The sequence below is a fragment of the Pipistrellus hanaki genome (genome assembly GCF_964339955.1).
Source record: "Pipistrellus hanaki genome assembly, chromosome: 5".
Taxonomy (NCBI): domain Eukaryota; kingdom Metazoa; phylum Chordata; class Mammalia; order Chiroptera; family Vespertilionidae; genus Pipistrellus; species Pipistrellus hanaki.
This window is the reverse complement of record NC_140507.1, coordinates 52,282,357-52,295,615: the sequence shown is the minus strand read 5'-3', so window position 1 is coordinate 52,295,615 and position 13,259 is coordinate 52,282,357. Positions and strand designations below refer to the sequence as shown.

The following is a 13,259-nucleotide window of genomic DNA, read 5'->3' as shown; positions in this document are numbered from 1 at the left end:
TCTCTGTCCCATACCCCATAATTCCCCAAATCTTGACTGTTCAGCCTTATCTTCCTGGCTGCTTTTCTCTTTCTACTTAAAACATTTGTAAAGTGCTGTTCTGCTGATTACAAACATTATGTCCTTTTATGCTCTTGGAGATGTAAATTGGCAAACTCTTTCTTGAAAGCCAACTGGCAATACATAACATATTCTTAACAGTTTGTATATATATATTTTGAGGGCTTTTTACTTCTAAGCATCCAACCAACGGAATAACCAGGTAAAAATACAAAGATGAATGTATGTGTATTCAAATGAACTTTATAATTGTTAACTAAAACATCTAACTTCAGGAGAGTTAGGTAGTTTCATGCAGTACTTACTAACTTGGCAAGTGATTTATTTTATCTTTATTTTTTGAAATTAATTTCTATTTTTTTCTACATTGAATACAAATTACTTAACAAAGAGGCTATGTTAATTACTTTTTCTTTTGCACATGTACCCATGTCTCTGAATCACTAATTCTTTAGTATATTCTGAAAAATCATCAACCCATGAAACTATTTAATTCTTTAGCTACTATAATTGTTATTAAAATGTGGTAAGAGTAGATGTGTTCTCCCTAAAGAGATTTCAATTGAGGGGGAAAAAATAACTTACTGAGCTAAAACAATTACGGAAATACCTAATAATATGTCCTCAGAATTTCCAAAAGTTGCTTCTTAAATGATGAAGAGCCAGAGAAACAAGGTACTGCAGCAAACACTTTTAATAAGAATACAAAATTCACACCAGAGGCACATTCTGGGGAATGTAAATGAACTATCACAAGTAGTAATTCTGCTGGAAGAATAAAATAAGGCTCTCAAGAGTACAAATATACAGGAGGGAATGATTTAAAATAGGTTTATGATTTACAATCACATTACATTGTATTAAGCACTGAAAACAGGCATATTATTTAAAAAGCCAGCTAAAAGGCATTTGAACATATATAACAAATCTTACAGTCCACAAGTTCATATATAACAGTAATTTTAAGTACTTCATTTCAACACAAAAGGACAGGTGAAGGAATCCCTCTCAAAATATTAATTTATGTCTATGACAAAAATCAAGAAAACTTACACTGAAAAAGGATTACATTACTGATTGAACCACACAGTGGACAGGCCAACCACATGAACACAAAACCAACAGTGCTGAGCAACTAAACTAGTGCTGGCCTTTCTAGTCCCCCTTCTTACCACCACTCTGCCCCATATTGTCTTTCCATTACTCATGAAAAAACCCTGTGTCCCCATTCCATAAAAGGAATGAAGAAAAACCAAATAGTGTATTCAAAAGTTGATTTCACCTTAAGCCCGAAATGTGGTTTAATGCGTACAAAGAAACCCAACATTTATACACAGTGCTCCTTTCCAAGGAAGGAACAGACAGGTCAAACATTATCCGAAAGGGGTTTCCTTATGGAATTTGTACATTGGTTGAATGAGAATTACTGTTTTTGAGAAGGCACATATCTGTGATTTAAGGCTTAAACGGTATTGTTACATATGGAAGTCAATGAAACCTGTCTAGAAATTCACTTCTGTCAAAATAGATTTTACCCAAAAACTAGCTTTCTGAGCACAGATTTCTACTCTAGAAACCATCAAGAATTTCTATTCCCAAGTCCACCTGTCAAAAAACATTTTTTCCTTAAGCAGGTTTCATTACAAATCTGCTAACATAACCACCCTCTGACTTTGGATGATGCACATTCATAAGCTCAAAAGCCTCATAGAAATTAGTGTGATTCCTGCGTCTTAAAAAAAAAAGAAAAAAAAAAAAAAAGAGTCTAAACAAAAGTATAATGGTACAGATTCATTTTAAAAGGTATTTGTCCAAACTCCACAAGCTAATCAGTCATTCATTAGAGCGGCTGCCAGCCTATCGTGGATGCGGTAGGAATACCAAATAATTTTACTCTGCAAAATAGTCTCTTCTTTCTTTAAGACAATACATGAAAATGAATCTCTTAAAGATGTTTAATATATTCATATATAAAATATCTGATGTTGATACAAATCAAGTAAACCTCCCTTTGGAAAAGTTACAACTGGCCCTCATCCCCAGGACCAAAACCCTTGAATTTTGATCTGGTCAGTGCAAATCTATATTAGATGTTTTCAAACTACAGAAATAGCCATCAATCCTTACAATATAAAAGGACTTCTCAAAAAGAAAAATTATTGTGTTCAGATTATAGAAATTACATTTTCGCTAAAACTGTCCATCTTCCCATCAAATTTAACAGTTCAATTGTTAAAGTATAAAAAGGGGAAAAATTAAAGCTGTTTGTGTGAGAATCTCTACAATGGTTATCACCCTGTCTCTCTTCTCCCAACTGTGCTTCATTCTTATTAGGTTTGTTTAGAAATAGAACCATGTGACTTTCCTTTGTTTTTGTTTCCAGGAGTGATTTTACTGTTCTTCAAGCCAAGATGGGGCATCCACTCCAGGCGTTTTCAACTTGATGTGGAACTGTTTAAGGGTCTGTTCAAGCTGCTTCTGGTTCCCAGCAAAATAGGCGGCGATGGCATTGTGGAAAAGGACCAGCTGGTTGTGCAATACTTTCACCTGTGAGCAGGGCAGAGTACAAGACCACGCATTAACACCAATGACAACGAACCGTCTCACATAATCTCTCTCTCCTCAGGAAAAGCTGTTTTAATAATGCAAAGTAGTTCACACATACCTACTGTACTCTGTCTGGCAGGTTCTGAGCCTTTGATGGCTTTTAATTTCCCTACAGGGGACAGACCAGTTTAAGAAGCTAAATATGTTCAGGAATACCTTGTTTTATTATGGGCAGCTTTATTGCACTTTACAGATGATATGTATTTTACAAACTGAAAGCAAGACCCTCCACCAGCAAAAAGATTACAACCTGCTTTATTGCAGTGGTGTGTAACTGAACCTGCATTATCTCCAAGGCATGCCTGTACTCCGTTAACCATTTTCAAACATTGTTGGGGGTATTAATTAAAAAATACCATTAAATACCCTCTCAAACTAAGGATATTAAAAAATCAAATACTGAAGAGGAAAAATTATATACAAATTACTATGTGACATACACGCAATACCAAGTATATACATCAGAGGATGGTGAACCTCAACTTAGGGACACTTATTAAGGAAACAGGACAATCACAGGAAAAGCAGGTTTCTGGATGGAAATTTAGGAGATGAGTGAAGCATCCTATTACAGTGGACTATTACGATGGCCCCAGAGAATCATTCCTCTCAAAATTCACACCCCTGGGTTCTGTTATACAATGTATTAAAAAGAAAAACCACAGGCCCAAGACGGCTGTCCCTTACGCTAGATGCAAAACCTCACCTACCAGCAGTTTCAGCCTCTCCCAGGATGGGATTTTAAACCAATCAGCCTGGAATTTCCTGATCCACACTAGCAAGGTGTTCTGCCTGATAAGACCTCTCCCATTCCATAAAGGGAAGTGTCCTTGCCAGAGATAATTTACTCTTAATTTACTAGTCCCAAACCCTGCCTACGAAATCCTTCCATTCTGTACATCCCAACTGAATGGCCTCGTAGTTGCTAGATGGGATGCTGCTCAGTTCATGAACTACACAGCAGAGCCCATAAGGTCTCCAAATTTAGTAAGTTAGTTTTTTTTGAAACAAATAAAAGCTTGGCCATGTAACATTAGAAAATGAGGCCTGAGAAGCACGGGCTTGCCCTCCTGGGGGGATGAAAGCCCATCGGAGAGGGGAGTGTGTGCCAATTTTAGCTGTACCGCTTTCTAGTGTCTTTGTGACACCAGGCACAGGTTACTTCTAACTTCATTGGCCAAAGTCTTTATCCGTTTATCAGGGATGCCATTACCAGCTGAATCTGTTGTGCTGTTGTAAGGGTTAAACGAAATGGGATACTACCCAGCACACTGTCTGACACAGAATAGTACTCATTCAATTTCAGTGAAATCCAAGGTTACCTATTTGACAGTCAAATCTTCAAACAACACTGACTTTTCTTAGTGAAACAAAATTTCATTTATTTAGATCCCACTGATTTGGAATTTGTAAGATTGTAATACTGTGGTTTATAATAAGGAAAATATAATTGATCTTCATCCTCACTCTGGGAATATAGCTCCTAAAACCTTTGTAATTTCTTAAATGATGAGAGGATGGGAACATCTTTTGTTATAATACTTGATCTCTTGGTGTACATCTGAAACAACTCCAGAGCTAAAAGGAGTATTTTTTGGTTGTTCATCATGAGCCCTTTCAACCGTACCCCACTTGATGCTAATGAGATTGGTGGCAACCAAACCTCATCCTGTGGTTCTCTAGGGACTTTCCAAGCATCTCATTATCATCAGGTGGGGTATGGTGAGAGGGGCTACAGGCTGAACTAATTACCAAGGGACAATGCCTTAATCAATATACCCGTGTAATGAAGCCCCACAAAACCCCCTAACGTACGGGGTTTGGAGAGCTTCTGGGCTGAGGAGCGCACCCACGTGACAGAAGGGCAGCATGCCCCCCGACGCCCTGGGGACAGCAAGACCCTCCCAAACACTGCCTTATGTACTAGTATCTCTTCATCTGGCTGTTCATCTGTAGCCTTTAATATTTGCAATAAACTGGGAATTTAGCAGGAAAACTATCTTCCTGAGTACTGTGAGCCACTCTAGCAAGTGACTGAATCCGAGGAGGGATTGTGGGAACCTTTGGTTTATAGCCAGTCCATCAGAAGAACAAGTGAGAACAAGTGGAATTCAACTGGTGTCTGAAGGTGGTGATGGTGGTAGAGTCCACAGTGTCAGAACTGAATTGAATAGTAGGACACCCAGCCAGCATCCGGAGAATCAGTCAGCGTGGGGGAAAACCCACTCATCTGGTGTCCTGAGCGCGTGAGAAGGGTTGTATGAAAGAAGAAATACCAAGTTCTTTCCTTTTCAAAGACAGAAATCGATCAGTTCACCTCAGCACAATAAAAAAGGCCAGATGTGGAGGAGGAAAAGGTGGATATGAAGAGCTCAGTTTCAGATGTCTTCCAGGGAACACCCAGGGAAATGCTGACTAGGCAGCTGTATTTTTGAAAATGAATTAGAGTTCAGGATAGCAGTCCAGGATGGAAATGTGAATTGGAAGTCAATATAGTATTTCAATGTACAGATGATAAGCAAACCCATGTGACTAAATAAGCTCATCAAGAGAGTGTATAGACAAAAAGAGATCCAAGGACTGAGTCATGAAAAGTGAACCTTGACCTTTACACCTCACTACATCTCCAGAATTTAGATAGAAATGGATTTCCTGTAGGGAAATTAAAATATTTCAAGATATTTTTTAATCAAAGCTAAAACCCAGTCCTAGCTGGTCTGGCTCAGTGGATAGGGCATTGGCTCATGGACTGAAGGGTCCTGGGTTCAATTTCAGTCAAGGGCACTGTATCTTAATTGCAGGCTCAATCCTCAGCCCAGGTCAGGGATGTGCAGGAGGCAATTAATCAATGTGTCTCTCTCATATTGATACTTCTCTTTCTCTGTTTATCCCTTTCCCACTTCCTTCCACTCTCTCTAAGAATCAATGGAATAGTATCCTCAGGTGAGGATTAACAACAACAAAAAAGCTAAAAACCTATAAAACTTCTAGAAAAACACATAGGAGAAAATCTTAATGATCTTGGGTTTGGCAAAGATTTTAAAATAGTACACATGAAGCATAAATTATAAAAGAAAGACATTAAATTGGACTTCATCAAAATTAAAATATTTTTCTCTTCAAAAGACATTTATAAAAATAAAAAGGCAAGCCACATATTGGGAGACAATATTTGCAAAATATGTATTAGACAAAGAATCTGATAGTACAATATATAAGGAATTCTTACAATTAAATAAGACAATAAACAATAAAATGGGAAAAAGATCTGTATGTGGGAGGGTGGGGGTGAGAGGGTAGGGAAGATAATGGTTATTCACTCACTACCTGGAGAGAAAACTGGATTCCTAATTCACATAATATAAATAAACCAGCTCTAGGTAGATTTGGAATTTTGAAAAACAAACAAACAAACAAAAAACCTAAAACTTTTAGAAAAATTTTACAACCTTGGTTTTGAAAAGATTTCTTAATTAGGATGTAAAAGGCACTAATAAATAGAAGACTGAAAACTTAAACTAGTTTAAGGCCTTGTTTGTCAACCACCACTGTAAAGAGGGTAAAATCTCAAGTCATAAATGGTATAAGATATATATAACACATAAGCAAAAAAAAAAGATTAGTACAAAAATACATGAAGAACTCGTACAAATCAATTAAAAAACAAAACAAACAAACAAACAAACAAAAAACAACCCCAAACAACCAACAGAAATATGGACAAAGGCATGAATTGGTATTTTATACTGGAAGAAATATATGTGGTCAATAAATAATGAGGGAAATAAAAATGAAGAACACACAAAAGAATAGCATTTTATTCACTTTCGAGTGACTGTGGCTCAAAGGGAACTGAGTTCATTACTGGTGGAATGTAAATTAGTACATCCATATGAGAAAACAATTTGGCTTTAATTTAGAAAGCTGAACACTCACAATGCCATATGAGGCAAGGCAGGAATAGTCATAGCAGGCACAGAAACAATACAAATGTCCTGTAACAGCAAAATGAAAAAAATATAAGGTATGCGGCAGAGGGTTAAGGGAATAGGTTAGGGAAGGAATAGGAAGATATAACATTATTGGTAATATTCTAGTTCTTGGGTTGAAAGGTGGGGTCACAGATGTTTATTATATTTTTATGCTTTAAATTTAAATATGCATTACATTTATTATTTTGTATGCCTAGCATATGTTATTTTTAAAAAATACTAAGACCCTGACTGGATGGCTCAGTTGGTTCGAGTGTCCTTCTGAGTACCAAAAGGTTGCAGGTTTAATTCCCAGGCAGGGCATAAACCTAGGTTGTGGGTTGGATCCCTGGTGCGTGAATAAGGGAGGCAAATGTTCTGTTTCTCTTTCACATTGATGTTTTTTTTCTCTCTCTCTTTCCTTTCCTCTGTCTCTAAAAATCAATCCTCGGGTGAGGATTAAAAAAACAAAGATAAAGGAAAAAACACACAGGAAAATAAATGAAACTTTATGACTCATATCAAAAATAGACTATAAATGAGTTAACAGATCTAAAAGTGAAACTAAATTTAAAGGTTTCATATAATCTTTCCAGATTCTAATTCTTTCTATTGCCATAAATCAATTCTGTTTACCATCAAGACATTCACATTTTCTTGTAGTGTCTTAAGTAATGAACCTCAGGGAATACAAGAAAACTCATATCTGCCCCTATACTACAATGTTACAATTCTCATGTAACTGATATGTGATGCACCTTGAATTTTTGCAAGCCACACTTAAAATTTCCTTCTCTATAATGACATTTTCTAGATCAGGAACAAAACAAATTTATTACAGAATAAACCATTTATTAACTTGTACTTTCCTCTGTCCATTAGTTAAATAAACCTTTTCTTTGTCTACAGAGATTCTTGTTAGCTGAAGAAGAAAGTTAAGGCAGCTAAAGGAGAATAAAATATCTGGGAAAATGGGGCTCCATTCCCATTTCCCCCCTAGTTTATTATGTGAACTCTCTTCTCACTTGCATAATGAAGAAACTGAATTAAAAATTTTATGGTTCCTTTCTACTAACATTTTCTGAGAAAAGTAATTGCTTTTTAAATAGAGGTATTCCTATATCTGGAAATTCAAAATAAGAAAATTACAGTATTCCTATTTATTTTCAAGGACAGAAACTAGCTCTTCTTTTAGAGATGTATTAAATTTAACTGAGAGTTTATGTATCAGTTTATGAATCACCCCATTAATTAACTCTCTTCCCTGTTTAGGGGTATCACATTAGTAGCCTACCTGCATCACAAAGTAATTTTTTACCTTGCTCTACTATTATCTGGGCCTTTCCTGTTTTCTGATTTTGGATGATCCTTGGCTCTTGGAATTATAGAGCAACTAACTCAGGAGCCTCTGTACATTTAATGTGGAATTCAAATGTTCAGAAATAGAGTCTACCCAGTTACTTTATTGCTCTTTGGGTCACAAAATACTTTTGCCTTTAATTTTAATCCCCATGTCCTAGAATTAGAGAAGACAATAAAAGTGGAGTACAGGATTTGGTTCATGTACTGGATTTCCAGAGAGCTGTTCTAATAGTCTAGAAAGTTAAGGAGACAATCTTTAGCTAACCCTACAAATGTCAACACAAGGCAGGTTCCCCGCTCCCTGGAGTAGCTGACAAACCCAACCTGGAGAAACACTTCTTTGTGTAACCGAGGATGTATTTATTAACAAAGCCTCAAATGGGGTGCATTAACTGTGTTTAAAATGCCCCCTGCTCCCCCAATGAAACTTAATTCACGGGAAACCAAGGAAAAAGGGTGCTTTTTGGACTGACTTCTAGTTTTCACAACAAAATGATATAATACCTGTTTTTCCAAAAACATTCCCCCAGTAATTGTGAGAAGGTTGATGTGGAGAGCCTTTAGAAGTATACATACACTTCAGAGCAGCTCCCTGAATAAGGGAGCCTTCGGGGCCTTGCAGCTTTTCAGTGATAATTATGGAAAGAAAGCATAAAATTTCATTGTCACTCTTAGAAGCTATTTTATACCAAAACAAATTACTTATCTCATTTTCCTATTAGCATGATTATGTGTTATCCTAGTATAAGTTTTAGTTTTGGCAGTATGTCTTCAAAATCAGATACAAATTTAAATAAGAATGGTACTGACTATTTTATCCAATCAACCACTACTAAATAAAAAATAAAGGGAAATTAAAATAAACTAATAAACCAAATTTCAACGTGAACATACTTTCTAAATGAAATCAATTAAAAGTATTTTCTAGCTATCTTTGATGAATTAATTTACATTATGACACATATTCATATAATGTCTTTAATGCAATTCAGACTGATATGCTATAAGTGATCCTCAGAATGTTTTGGTTATTAAACAAATAAAAATCATTATCAAATAAAGGGAAGAATTAAATAATATCAGAGTTATTGTATGCAGTTAGCATACAATTTTAAAGATAATTTTACAATCATGATAATGACTGTGCTGTTGTCACTATATATAAGCTGTTTTAACAAGACTTAAAAGTATTATTTTAAGTGATTTTCTTGTTTATCATGTTTTCTTTACTAGGCTGTTTGGTCTTATAAAGGTCAATCTAGAAAATATTCTGTCTCAAACAGAACTAGCTTACAGTGAGGAGGGGGAAGGTCAAACCTACTTTTGGGAGAAGGGACAAAAAGCCGAAACCTTTGAGGAAATATTTTAGGGTCATTACACTTTTAAAGTTTACTTCTTTATTTATACTATAAGATTATGAGAATTGATGAGCAAAGAGAATCAAAGAAACAGCCAAGTATTTTGAGAGACTATTGTTTGGTATGGTGGGGGACACTAACTTTTGTGAGGCACTTTGTATGTGACAGAGAGTATGTTACCTTACATCTATTTTGTCCAGTCTTTTATTCTCTCCATTTATGGTTAAAAAAAGCAGATTCAGAAGGTTAAGTAACCTGCCTAAGGTTAGAGAGCTAGGAAGCAGATGAGCTGGCATTTGGGAAACTCAGGAATGTCTATTCCAAGACTGGCTTGTGTTCTTTCACCTCTTCTTACCTGCCTCTATTCCTAAGGCAATACACAAGTTGGAAACAAATAAAAAAAAGATAGGCCAGAACACTTAAAAGAAGAGTAGAAAAGACATATTTTAACCTTCCTAATTTTGTCTCTGGCCCTGAAGTTGCATTTAAACATCCTCAGGCCAAGGATCTCACATAAGGTTTGGAGCAGATGAAAGAAATAAAAGTGAATTCTTTCTAACATTATGAAGATTAACTAGAGGCCTGGTGCATGAAAATTTGTGCTGGGGTTGGGGGTGGTCCCTTAGCTCGGCATGCCCCCTCTCACAGTCTGGGAGCCCTCAGGAGATGTTCTACTGATGGATCCACAGGGAGCGGGTGGAAGCTTCAATCAGGGGAAGGCGCCATGCCCATCATCCTGCCACTGCCTGTCTGGTCTAATTAGCATGTTATATATACTTTTATTATTATAGATGCCATATTAAACTTCCATATGATCTTTTCAGAATTATAGAGCAGGAAAAATCTATAATGAACTATTTATTGATGTATGTTAGAAAAGATTTAAAGTGGTTATAGGATAAATAAAATACAACAGAAAAGCAGAAATTTCAAATTGGAGCCAAAGAAGATAGAAATAACAATTCCAGGCAGAAACAGGATGATGACAAATTTGACAAATTTTCAAAACCTAACATCAGAAACAATTACAGTAATTTAGAAATACACTAAATCATTGTGAACTCAATTACAAAGAACTTTCATAGAGATCTGCCAAACAATAAGCAACCAGATCAGACATAAGCAAAACCACTATAGCAACATCTGGGTGAATGACCTAAAATATAGCATACAATACTTTTAATTGTTAAAGGGCAAAACAAACTTCAACATTACTAAGGCAGGGACAAGCTGGGGTATAAAATAGAAACTGGGTAAGAGAAATTTAAGAGCAGGACTGATAGATGATGCCAAGTAGATTACACTGAAAACTTTCTCCTGCCCACGCAGCATGTATCAATAGAAGATAAATACTATTTACAAAGTTACTGACTGGAAAACCTGAAGAGAAGTATTACTTTGTAAACATCAAAACCATAAAAATGAACTTTTATTTACAAATCAAATTTATAATACATAAATTTATAATAATTACATTTTGAAGTAATTGAGAAAAAGAGGCAGATTCCAGTTAAAAGTTATGTTGTATTTACAATTAAGTTCTTCAAATTGTTGGCTTTCCAAATAGTTTGATTAAATAAGGGTTTATATCACATGTACTATAATACTGAGGTAACAGCTGTGAGGAAAGCTGGAACAAAGTCATTCTTTAGTAAGATGTCTCCAACCTCTAATATGAAAAGTATTAACTCCTCTCTTTACGCCCAACTATCTGAAAATGTGTAATTATTTGCTTTCTCTGCCATCACTAATCTTTTTTTCAGTGAGAGACCAGCAGAGTAGCAAGCAGGGAAGTATAGCTGTCCTGGCGTTTTATTGGGTTTGTGATTTGATTACTTTGCAATAGATTTGGAAATGCCTGTCCTGCCAAAGCAACTACCAGCTGAGAAAGAGACTCTATCAAAAATAAGGGTGTGGGCACTGGGAAGGGAGTGAGGGAAGAAAGACAAATATGAACTACAAGCGGAGGTGGGAGAACATATTTTACTTTTCAGACTCACTGGGACAGGTTTCGACAAATCACTGACGAGCAGGTTAAAAAAAAAGCATCCTACAAGGGAAAGAAGGGCAGTTCTCTTTTGAAAAGGTAACTGATGAAACATAATCTGTAAACTCCAGTAACACTAAGTCACACAACTATAGTAGTGTCTTATAAAGCTTTATCCAATGGTATAGTAAAATCCTCAATGAACAGGTTTCTGCTGCCTTAGCACAACTTTCTATTGCCTTCTGTCCTATGGCCTACAGGGTTAGCTCCTTCCCTTTCCTCCCTTCTTTCTAGGAGATGCAAGTATAGGTGACCAATATGGCTTCTGTTATCTCCCATCTTCTTCCTCTTTTATTTTAAGAACCTTCCGAGGAGCAGCATTATAGCTTCATTTCACTTAACTAAACGTAGGGCTGTGGAGTCAAATCAATCTAGATTTGGTTTGGCTGTGAGATTTTGGGCAAGTTACTTAACCTCTCTGAACATCAGCGTTGTCATCTGTACACTAGTATATGATTATCTAGATCACAGATTAGCTAGACATATATAGATGTTAAATAAAATACTTTTAGAGAGCTTCCTCCATATACACATTACTCAAAGGACAGTGTCTATCAATTCATTTACTGTAAGGGAATGCTCTACAGATGCATCCATGGAGCTTACATCCAGTGGGAAAAAATAGTCTAGCAGGCATTCACAGCACAGTATATTGCTTTAAATGGAGAAGGCCCTGGCACTATAGTGAAACACCAGTGCCAGAGGAAATATTAAGTAATATAAATCATTCAAGTTAGCATCTGAGCATGTAGTTCAAAATTAACTTAGGTACAGAAGAGTAGTCAAGAAACTCAGTATTTCCTTTCATCAATTAGGTGAACCTATTCTCACTGGCCTTTGGACATTGGGCAACAAGGACTCATAGTTAAACCAAAGGTCTACTCACACTTATCTTTACATTCAAAAATAGTTTTCCTTTGTAGTTATGGTTTTCTGTATTATTCCTTGGAAAACTAACTTTTTAAGATTAAGAATCCCATCTCTTGTATAACTTATAACATTCTGACCCTATGCACCTAACAACTATTTATAAACTTAATAGAAAAACTTTATTAAAATTTATGACAAAGCCATTATTTTTTCTTAAGAAAACCCTTAAATAGTAATACTATGCTCTGCTTTAAGATGAGAACAGAAAAGTTAACAAAGTTTATAAATCATTTAAACATATAATCAAGAGTTTCTTTAGGAATTTTTTCCCCCTGGTCTTTACCTGCCAAAGCTCATTCTTGTGTGGTCCTGCTTAACCATACTGCCGCCTAACCTACTAACAGAGACTTCCAGCCCGCACTAATGTTTTTCTTCATCAAATTCTGTATTTCTTCTTTTTCATGCTTAACTCAGCATTTTGTGTATAACAGATTTTACTAAATGTTCTCCATTAGACTGTAAGTTGCTTGTCAGCAGGGAATTTGTCACAATACCTTTATACAATATTTTTTAAGATTAGGCATTATAATAGTCCAAAACAAGCACTTTAAAAAACATATTGAGCTCTAGCTGGTTTGGCTCTGTGGATAGAGCGTCGGCAGACTGAAAAGTCCCGGGACTGATTCCAGTCAAGTGCACAAGCTTGGATTGTGGCTCAATCCCCAATAGGGGGCATGCAGGAGGCAGCAGATCAATGGTTCTCTCTTATCACTGATGTTTCTCTCTCTCTCCCTCTCCCTTCCTCTCTGAAATCAATAAAAACATACTGAGTTTTAGAAAAGTATTTTTTGAAAACTTAAAGACAGAAATAACAGAAAATCAAAATATTATAAGGTTTAAGAGCAATAAAGGAGAAACCTAGTTATCAAATGATTTTTTTTAAAATGCTGGTTTCTTTCTTTTCTTTTTAAAATATTTTTATTG

The 13,259-nt window shown here is 35.9% G+C and overlaps 1 protein-coding gene across 2 annotated transcripts in view; it reads right to left on the bottom strand.

Annotated features, from left to right (window-relative positions):
• Positions 1-736: 736 nt before the first annotated feature.
• The window catches only part of ARFIP1 (ARF interacting protein 1), a 79,303-nt gene continuing 66,780 nt past the window's right edge, over positions 737-13,259 (bottom strand). For both annotated transcript variants that reach the window (XM_084883967.1, XM_084883968.1), the window contains one exon: positions 737-2,607. In XM_084883967.1, the coding sequence (XP_084740093.1) occupies positions 2,452-2,607 (156 nt within the window). In that variant the 3' untranslated portion in view covers positions 737-2,451. The remainder of the gene's footprint in view (positions 2,608-13,259) is intronic.